This window comes from Hylobates moloch, unplaced genomic scaffold (assembly GCF_009828535.3).
Source record: "Hylobates moloch isolate HMO894 unplaced genomic scaffold, HMol_V3 SCAFFOLD_5, whole genome shotgun sequence".
In the NCBI taxonomy this organism is placed as follows: Eukaryota; Metazoa; Chordata; class Mammalia; order Primates; family Hylobatidae; genus Hylobates; species Hylobates moloch.
In genome coordinates, this window is record NW_026652280.1 from 125880709 (window position 1) to 125891216 (window position 10508).

Below are 10508 nucleotides of genomic sequence, written 5' to 3' on the forward strand. Positions count from 1 at the left end.
CTGCCACTGAAAGAGAGGTAGGGAAAAAAAAGCCATCTACTACTGGGACGAGGCTGATACCTACTTGCACCCAGGATCTTACAAAGCAAAGGTCTGCTATTGCTGAGTATCCTGCTCCTCCCTTTTGATACCAGGCTGAGGACAGTGCGGACAGGCTGGCAGAAGGGAGAGCTGCAAGATCATTAATACTCACCCTGAAACTGAGGGGCACAGGCTTGCCTGACTAGGGATACAACAAGAGAACCTAGTCCCATCCTCCCCACCAAGTCTTGAATAAAGTATAAGGAACAGCAAACTACCAGTGAGAGCACAAAGAGGTATGTGCAGAACTTGCTAAAAGCTGACAGTGGAGCAAGAACCCTGAAAAACTCCTCCAGTACTCCAAATCCAATACTAATCACAAAGTAGTAGGAACCACCGAAAAATTTAAAGGCTGTGATTTGCTGAAATCAGCAACAACAAAACACAAAACCCAGATCAACCCCAGTTCAACTACAGAGCAGACAGTTTCAAAACTCCCACACTAATGGCCAGACAGAAAAATAGGTGTGCCCATTTCCGGACATATACAGTCTCTATTATTCTTTTAAACAGAATGTCCAGCACTCAATGACAAAATCAAGAAAGAAAAAAAGAGACTCATTGTTAAGAGGTACAACAGTCAACAGAACCAGAAATGGCCCAGATGTTGGAACTATTAGATAGGACTTTAAAACAAATACAATTAATATGTCAAAGGATGTGGTATAAAGTTAGAGAAAATTCATTAACAAATGAAGAATTTCTGCAGATAAAAACTATAAAAGAATATAATGGAAATGATAATTTTTTAAAAATTACAATATGGAGGAATAACAGTCATGGGCTTCTGAGCAGACTGGACACAGAGAGAAAGAATCAGTTAGGTCAAAAGAAGTTAAACAAAGTGCAACACAAAGAGAAAAGGGAGTGGAAACAAACAAACAGACAAACAAAAAAAGCAGAGCATCCCAAACCTGTCTGGAAGTATCAAACATACTAAAATACATGTATTTAGAGTCTCAGGAACCAAAAAGAAAAAAAGAAAAGGATAGGAAAAGTATTTAAAGAGAAAATGTTTCAGAGTTTTCTGAAATTCATAAAAGAAAATAAATTACAGATCCAAGAAGCTTAATGAACCCAAGCAAGGAAAAAACCCTGCACACTTCACAAACCACTAAACATCAAAGAGAAATAAAAAAAATCTTTGAAAACCAGAGGGGAAAAAAGAGAAAAAGTAAATTTAAAAAATATAAATTTTATAGCATGTTTTTCTTCAGAAACTATTCAAGCCAGAATGAAATGGAGCAACATCTTTAAAGTACTGAAAGAGAAAAAAAAATACTGTCAACAACCTAAGATATGACAATAATAGCAAACAGAATGGAATAAGAAAATCAAAGTGTATTATTGTAAGGTTCTTATCAGATACATGAAATGACATATTATTTGTGATAATTTAAAGATTAATATTATACATACTAAAGCACCCACTAAGAAAAGCCACCAAAAGAAGAGTAGGAAATCCTCTACCAACACAAAGCAGACGTTCTGCTACCACTGAGAATGGAGCAGGAAAGTTGTCTCCATCCAGGACCATACACATACACACAGTAGAGTTTGGCTGTCACAGGAGAAGGAGTAAAAATGTTGACAAAATCATACCCCTGAGGTTGAGGCTTACAGAACCTAACAAAGAGAGAGGCTTTGGGTTAAAGTTAACAAATACCCCTCTGCCTTCACCATAAACTGGGTACTGAGTAACAAGCAACAGCAGTCTATAGCTTGGGTAGGGGTAACAGCATGAAGAAAAGAGCTTGTGTGGCACAGGCACCATACAGAGACTACTAAAAGCACAAAGTCCAAGCAACTAGTGGTCTGACAGACAAGGCATACCTATTTCTGATCATAAATACTGTTACCTCAGTATCTACTGTTTTTTACTCATAATGTCCAATATTTGATTAAAAATTTCAAAGTACACAAAAAGAGCCAAAAAAAAAAAAGAAGTCACTGTGGAGAAAGCAGTTAACAGAACCAGACCAAGATATTGACCCAGATACTGGAGCTATCATAAACTCTAATTAATATGCTAAAGGATCTATGGAAAAAGTGGACAAAAAATATGAACCAATGGGGAATTTGGTAGAGAAGTGGGAAATATAAAAAACTATCAAATGGAAATACTAGAAACAAAAAAACAAGTTATCAGCGATAAAGAATTCTTCCAATTGGCTTATCACAGACTGGACACAGCTGAGGAAAGAAATCCGTGAACTTGAAGAGAAGTCAATAAAAATTTTCTGAAAGCAATCATCAGTTCAGTCTTTAAAAACAAGCTTCTGAAGTCAGAATACCTGGGTTCAAATCCCAGCTCCAAATTTACTAGTTCCGTGACCCAGTAAGTTGCTTAACTTCTTTGTGCCTCAATTTAGCCATCACTTAGAGTAATAGCATAAAAGTGTCATAATTGTTATAATTGAGTTAATATATGTGAAACACTTACCACAATGCTTGTCACATTAAAACCACATTAATATTCCTATTACTAATTATTAATAAGTTACATTGTTAATTATTAACTATTATTAATGCTTATAATACCTGGTGTTCCCAAGCACAACCCATACATCTTAATATTTGGCTAGATGCTAGAGCTTTCATCAGTTGGAAGTGCTACAAACTGAAAGTCAAAAACATTCTTCACACATACAGAAAAAGCATGGTTTTAAATTTTTCTCATAATTTGGAATAATTATATAATTAGAAACTAAGTCAAAGCACATTATTTACCAACAAGAAAAAGCACAATAATTTATAAACCTCTGCCAAATCATTACAAAAGATTTTAGAAAATGTCTTAAACTTTTATCATGAAACTTATTTATTCCACTGAATATAGATATATTAGTTTAAGTGCAGATAGTACTTTAACCATCTCACCTGACATCTAACTCAAAGCAGAATGAGAATTGGTGAATAAATGATAAAGCAGAATAATAAAACTGATACATGAGGACAAGGTAAGGGGCATATTATTCATGCAATTCTCTTAGATTTAATATTTTAAGATTTGTCCTTGTATAGTTAGATTACCGAAAATTACACACTTGAACCATAACATCTATGTAACATGGGAAATAATGATTTAACTTTATTTTGAAGTATGAAAGACTCATGTGAAGAATTTCTCTATACTGTGATAAAACCATTAATAAAGACATTGTCTATGATTTTGTTTTCGATCCCCCAAGAAAAGATTAATATGGCAAAATACTATCTTTCTACTCTGATAAAATGATAGAGTTGTGTTCACGTTATGGAATTTTATAACTAAATTTTAAAGTCAATTTTGGAGCTAAATTAGACTATATATTTAAGAGATTTATTTTTTCCTCCCTAGGTATGGTTTCTAAATGTTTTTATTTCTTAATGTAAGTGTTTTATTAGTATATATAGCTTTTATTTTAAATGACTGTAATCAGTTTTAGAAGGCAGGGCATTCATTGTAAATAAATATAAACAAACATTTACTGATTTATTGATCTATATTTTACTATTTCACTATACATTTAGTAAAACACTGTCATGGGTTGAATTGTGTTCCTGCCCCCAAATTCATATGTTGAAGTCCTAACCTCTAGTACTTGAGAATGTGACCTTATTAGAAACAGGCTCATTGCAGATATAATTAGTTAATATTAGGTCATTAAGGTGAGCCCTCATCCAGTGTCCTTATAAAAAAGAGAAATTTGGAAGAAGACACATAGATCACCATGCAAAGATAAGGCAGAGATCAGGTGATGCTCCTACAAGCCAAAGACTGTCCAAGATTACCAGAAAACCAACTGAAGCTACAGAAAGATCATGGAACAGATTCTTCCTCAGAGCCCTCAGAAGAAATCAACCCCGATGGCACCTTGATCTCAGACTTCTAATCTCCAGAAGTGTGAGACAATAAATTTCTGTGGCTTAAGCCACCTAGTTTGTGGTGTTTTATTACACCAGCCTAGCAAACTAACACACACCCCTTTTTTTCGATAAATTTACTTTATATGCGTCCAACATAGACCAAACATTGCCGTAATGCAAAAAATAAAAATAAAAATAAAAATGTAAATTCCTTTTGCACAGAATAGCAGTCAGGTTCCTTTTAAAGAGGTGTGGATACAGCATGGCAATTTTAATACTCACCAAAATGAAATTTTATTTAAATTTTAAGTAAATTTAATTAGCATTAAAATGTTATTTTTAGTACTTAATAAAACGTGACTACCTGAAAAACTACTCCCTCTTCTGAGATGGAAGAACGTTATGTTCTCTTAAAACACTGCAATATGAGATCTTTTCCCTTAAACTTGATATCATGATTTAAAAATTACCTACCTGCAAATACACAAATTCATGGGAAAAACAGTCTACTTTTAGCTCTCTGCTCATCTATCACATGTAAAAATACTGCTTATGAGGAAGGTCAATTTTACTGCTCATATTCAATCTTAGCAAATGTTTCTGATTATGAATTATATTTAAACTATATGGCATAAATTTCCTTAAAAAATAAAGGTAGCATAGAGAATATCTAAGGTTATATGACTGAAACACCAAAGGCAACTTCGGTAAACCATAATAAAGTAAAGCTGGTTGTGAAAATCCACATACTTCTTGTAGACTCCTCTTTAAGCACTGCTAGTTTCTCTAAAATGTATTTGTACCCTTTTTTAAATGACTACCTTCTAAAGACATTTTAACATGGAAAACCAGCCGGATGCAGTGGCTCATGCCTATAATCCCAGCACTTGGGGAGGCTGAGGTGGGTGGATCACCTGAGGTCAGGAGTTCGAGACCAGCCTAGTCAACACAGTGAAACTCCCATCTGCTAAAAACACAAAAATTAGCCAGGCGTGGTGGCACACACCTGTACTCCCAGCTACTTGGGAGGCTGAGGCAGGAGGATTGCTTGAACTCAGGGGGCAGAGGCTGCAGTGAGCCAAGATCCCGCTACTGCACTCCAGCTTGGGCAACACAGTAAGACTCTGTCTTAAAAAAAAGAAAAAGAAAACTTCTAAGTGTATAAAGGAGAAACCTGAATACATGAATACAGAAGCAAAAACAGCACAAATGTTAATAGAATATATGGCAAAAGAAACTTTTGAAAAGAATTTTATTTAGGGTCTATTGGAGGCAAAAACAAAGGAAAGGAGAAAGAGAATCTATAAATTAAGAGCAACTTAAGAGACATATAAGCTAAATACTATGTATGGATCTTGTTTGATTTCTAATCTGTAAAACCAAACGTAAAAAGAATTTATGAGACAATGAGGGACTCTTGAATACTCGCTAGCTGGATATTAATGAGTCATTAATTTTCATGGGTGATAATGGTTTCGGGTTATGTTAAGGGGGGGTGGATTTTATCTTTTAGAGAAGCACAATGAAATAGTTATGGATGAAATTACATCTTGTGTCTGCTTTAAAACAATCCAATGGTGGGACACGGACAACAGATGAAATAAGATAGACCATGTATTGATAAACGTTAAGGCTGGGTGCTGGGTACATGAGGTCCATTAAATGCTCTACTATTATATATGTTTAAAATACCCCATGATAAAAAATTGTTTAAAAGGTCTATTGGTAACTAAGCTAATGGTATATTTATATTGTTTGTTAAACGTGTTCAAAACTGAAAATAAGGAATCATCATAATTCAGAAATCCCTTACCAGGTACTTTCCATGAAGTGGAAAGTCAGGGAAAAACACTATCGATTTATTATCAGGAAATTAGAAAATTCTTAGAATCCTGACATTAGCAAAGTCAATAAACTAAATGAGTTACAGTGAAATAACCCACAACTCCACTACATTCCATTATATAGTCTGTTACTTTAAAAAAAATTCTAAGCAAAATGGAATACTTATCTATGTTTTTAAGGTGGAAAATAAAATTATAGGAAAGCAAAAGGCATCACCATAAGCTGGTAAGTAATGCTGCCTTTTGAGAAGGAAAAAGTTGATTTTAAAAGACTGAGATATATGAAAATTTTAATAGAAAAACATGGGATTGATAGAAGTATTTTTCTTCACTAAGGAATTACTTTACAAACATCTGCTGTGAAATATTACACTGAAGTAGAACCAAATAAATGTCTGGTATTGTCTTAAACATTTCTTCAACAAATATTTACTTTGTTAACACAAAGACATTAACCTTTAGAGTTACCTGAGTGTCTTCTATGTCTAAGAGAAAAATGGTTGCAACAGCTTTGGTAAGAAATACTACTGAAATTAAATCTGTTAATAATGAAGTAAAAATGTAAGAACATAAAAACACAGAAACTATATTGAGATACTAGAAAAAAACAATGTGATGTTTTTTGGACATCAAACTTGGACAATAGGTGCTATAGGCTCTGCTGCTCACTTGGGAAGTAAAAAACTCTAGGCCTCAATTTTCCAACTATAGAAGATGACAGGTTAGTTTGTCTCTCTCTCTGTCTCTCTCTCTCTCTCTCTCAAGTCCCACTTCCAGAACCTACACTATCCACATATTCTCTTTCTTCCTTAGTAAAAAATCCTTGACTTTCCACAGAATACATGGTTGAGTGGAATAAAGACTACATTTGCAACTAGGCATAACCATGTGATAAACTTTTAGTGAAAAGCATTGTGTGTTAGCATCCAGGTAAATCTTAAAAAAAAAAAAAACAATGTGCACACCTTTTACCTCTTTTTCTCTGCATTCCAGACATTATGCTGCCAAGGATGGCTGAAACACTAGCACCCATCTTGGAAATGAAGTTTTATCTTGTGTAAGCAACAACTATTTTAAGTTTTTGTTTTGTTTTGAAACAGAGTATTACTCTGTTGCCCAGGCTGTGGGGCGGTGGCTCAATCTCGGCTCACTGCAAACTCTGCCTCCCAGGTTCAAGGGATGCTGGTGTCTCAGCCTCCCATGTAGCTGGGATTACAGGTGTGCAGAGTTTTTCTGTAACTTGAAAACAAACTTAACCCTAGATGATACAAAACCACACTTTTACACTATGTTACCTTGAGATTAGTCAGTTACTCAACAATAAATTAGTAAATGAAAAATAAAATACTAGAAGGAAGAGAAAAATCACATATAGAATTTCTACCATTTTCCTCCCAATTTCTAAGAGTGAGAGAATGGAATTTAATGTTTTGTCGTTGCTGTTTTTCCTTAACGGGGTAGTTACCATTTTTAGTATAGGTAGTGTAATTCCATACATTAATTATTCCCTCATTCTTTCATTTAGCAAATATGTATTAAGCATCCACTATGTGCTATGTACTGAAGTGCCTGCATAAGATAGAAAAGATCCCTACATTAATACAGTTTACGTTCTAGTGGGAAGGTGAAAGGTAGCAGATATTTATTGAGGGGAAAAACACACAACAACTACCTATTCTTCCAATGAAGATACCTACTCATCATCAAAAATATAAATCAACTATAATTAAGTTCTTCCTTTAAAATGAAGGCTCTGAAAAAGAACCAGAACAATTTAACATTTGTTAAAATTAGATCAACTGTTTCTATGAACCTTTTTTTGTGAAGTGAGTGTTTTATTCATGTTTCAGTTCTCTACAGGAAAAAAAATTCTTGGTTATTTCATGTTCTCAGCAAGTTGAAATTTATTTTTACAGAATGAAATTCAACGCAGAATTGACTTTAACACACAAAATGAGTTTTGGAAGAAATTTAATCAAGGAACTGAAAAGCTAATATAATCAACAGGAACATAGATAATCTTCTGGTCATATAAAGAAATTATTGATCAGTCAACAAAAGGAACTAAAAATTTTGGTGTCTAAATAAAACACAGAAAGCTAGATTATTAAAAGGCCAGAGAAATGTCTAAATCTGCCCAAATATCAATGAGATCTGTATTAAAAATTAATATTTAAGAATAATTGGTTGTAGATCTGGAGATTAACATAAATGGGCATGAGATGACAGATACGTGCTAAATGATCTAAGTACAACACACACTGGAGCTAGATTTCAAATCTAGCTAGAAGACCTAACACAATGAAAAACAGTATATAAGCTGTACCAGTAAAGAAAAGTAAGTCACCTAAGGGTAAAAGAACAAGTCACCTACAACTGATGTTTTTGTTATGCACTGATGCATACTGACTTAAAAAATAATGGTTTTAGTAATCTCCCCAACAGATCTCTACAGATCAGAAGAGTTACTATATACTTAACTTTCCATGAAAGGTGATTTAGGAACTTCAAGTGTGAATCTCTTAAATGAGATATTTCACAGAGTGACTTATGCAATGGAAAGCCATAGTGAAACACTGCAATAGAAACTATCTGTAGCACAATATGCATATATAAGCTATGATACACTCTTGATACAAAATGTGCATATATAAGCTATGATACACTCGATACAATCAGCACATATGCCAAAATTAATTTGGCATAATTTAGGAAGAGAAAAATGTAAAATATACTGTAAATATTATATATTTATGATAAAGTGTGATTATTCAAGTACAAGTGCTTTCAACATCTACAGGATATTAAAGTATGTTAATATTATGGGATTAAAAAATTAATCTATGACGGGGTATCCTTCAAATAAACACATCTGATTCCCAAAGGATTCAAAATGGTTATTACATATATTAAGATTTCATTGTGCCAATATGCCTTTATAACCAACTGTTGACTAAACCAATAACCTTCATAATCTGCTGGTTATTAAGTATTTTTTGTAGAACTGAATTGATGGTTGAATTGAAAGAAGCCCACGCATTACATAAAAGTATACATGTCACAAAACCTGGTGATATTACCTGTCAATGTTTGATCTCAACAGAAGATCAAGGACAGCAATTTTCTCTGAAAATGGGTCTTAAAGAACAGAGATTAAGTCTATTTAATAAATAGAAAACAGGTTCTTAATCTAGAGTCCAAGATTTAGTACAGGGAACCCAACAACATCCTGAAGCTTTATGTACAATTCTGAGTATTGGCTTTCATCAGATTTTTGAATGAGTTTGGGATCTAAAGACAGAATTAGTACACCTAGGAGTGTGACGGTCTTATTGTTAGCAGAACAACTTCATAAGACCTTAAGTTACTCAATAGCAAATACCTGAATAATAGTAACTTCACTGCCATAGAGTTACACACTAGATTTTCCTCCTCCTAAGGATGTTTCAAAAAAACAAAAACCCTCAAAGGTGCCACCAAAACCCAAGAAATGCTGTTTCTAGAAAACTACATGGGATTTTTACATCGCAGTTAAGACTAGAGGAAAATCATGAGACAGTTTCGGCATTAAAGAGAGAAGAGAATGACACATATTTCTCCCGATATCACTTTATAAAACCTCCCATTCCAAGCTCCAATAACAAACTAAGTAGAACATCTCAGATATACTCTCTCAGAATCTTAAGGGTGAAATCCAAATGCCACTCCCCCCACAAGAGAGGCAGCAAACAAGTTTCTCCCAATTCCAACAAAGTGGGTAAACCTAAGGCCTACAATTAGAAATGAAGGATTCTGTCCATCTGCTAAAATAAGGAGGGGCTTGTCAGTCTTGTCTGATGGAACTGGAGGGGCGGGTGACAAGAGAGGTTGCACAGGATAGGCCTCAGATCTTACTCAAGAACTGTAGCCCTACCAGATTGGTGTGGGTATGAGAAAGCAACTCAGCAGCAGAGGTAGGTAAGAAAGGTAGGACCTGAACCTCCTGGTGAGGAGCTACGTGGCATTAAGCAAACAGTGCTTCGTCTCCCTCACACCCAGCTTCCGCCCAAACCATTTTCCCCTTTGGTTACCAGTTGCTCCAGATGCCGTACAGTAGTTCCACAAAAGCGAAAGAGAGGTTCAGGCATAGGAAGAAAAACAGGTTCCGGGACGTCTTGTCGGACAGGATAGACCTGGGAATGATACACGTGGAAAAGAGCCGGGAGAGTTAAGGAGGTGCCGGGACCCCGAGGCTGGGTACCCCCTTCGAGACCCTCCCAGTTCACATGCTCCTTTCCTCACAGCTAGGGGTTGACGGGGAGTTTCTGACTCTCCCTCCCTGGACCTCGGGCCATCCTGAGGTCTGGGCCTTCTCCCTTTCTGCCGGACATCCCCTCCCCGCAAACACAGCACCCCGCACCTAAACCAGCCCGAGATCTTGCCGAACAAATTGAACTTGGGTGGTTTGTATTCATCGTCCTTGATGGACAGGGGCAACATCTTCTCTGCCCGGCGAAGGGCCGGGTCTACTCCCCTCTAGAAGTGGCTCCGTGGGGTGATGGCAGTGACAGTAGTGACGCCTCAAACGGGAATCCCCAGCGCTTGCCCGGGGCCGCGCGCCGCTGCGAGACACAGACAGACACAGACACACCCGGGAATTCGCTTACTTCCGGCCCGGGCCGCGCAACGCGTCCTGGGACGGGAAAGGAGGGAGGACGGTCGCAGGCGGGGCCTGCGCGGCGGAGGGCGTGGCTT

General features: G+C 36.1%; 1 protein-coding gene across 4 annotated transcripts in view; it reads right to left on the bottom strand.

The window, feature by feature from the left end:
- SLC30A7 (solute carrier family 30 member 7) overlaps nt 1-10427 on the bottom strand; it is an 86260-nt gene extending 75833 nt beyond the window's left edge. For 2 of the 4 annotated variants that reach the window (XM_032155238.2, XM_032155237.2), the window contains exons 1-2: nt 10174-10424; nt 9845-9946 (exon numbers count right to left, since the gene is read on the bottom strand). In XM_032155238.2, the coding sequence (XP_032011129.1) occupies nt 9845-9946; nt 10174-10253 (182 nt within the window). In that variant the 5' untranslated portion in view covers nt 10254-10424. Of the gene's footprint in view, nt 1-8854; nt 8913-9844; nt 9947-10173 lie in introns of all 4 variants that reach the window. The other 2 variants (XM_058439530.1, XM_058439529.1) reach the window with 2 other exon arrangements.
- Nucleotides 10428-10508: the final 81 nt, after the last annotated feature.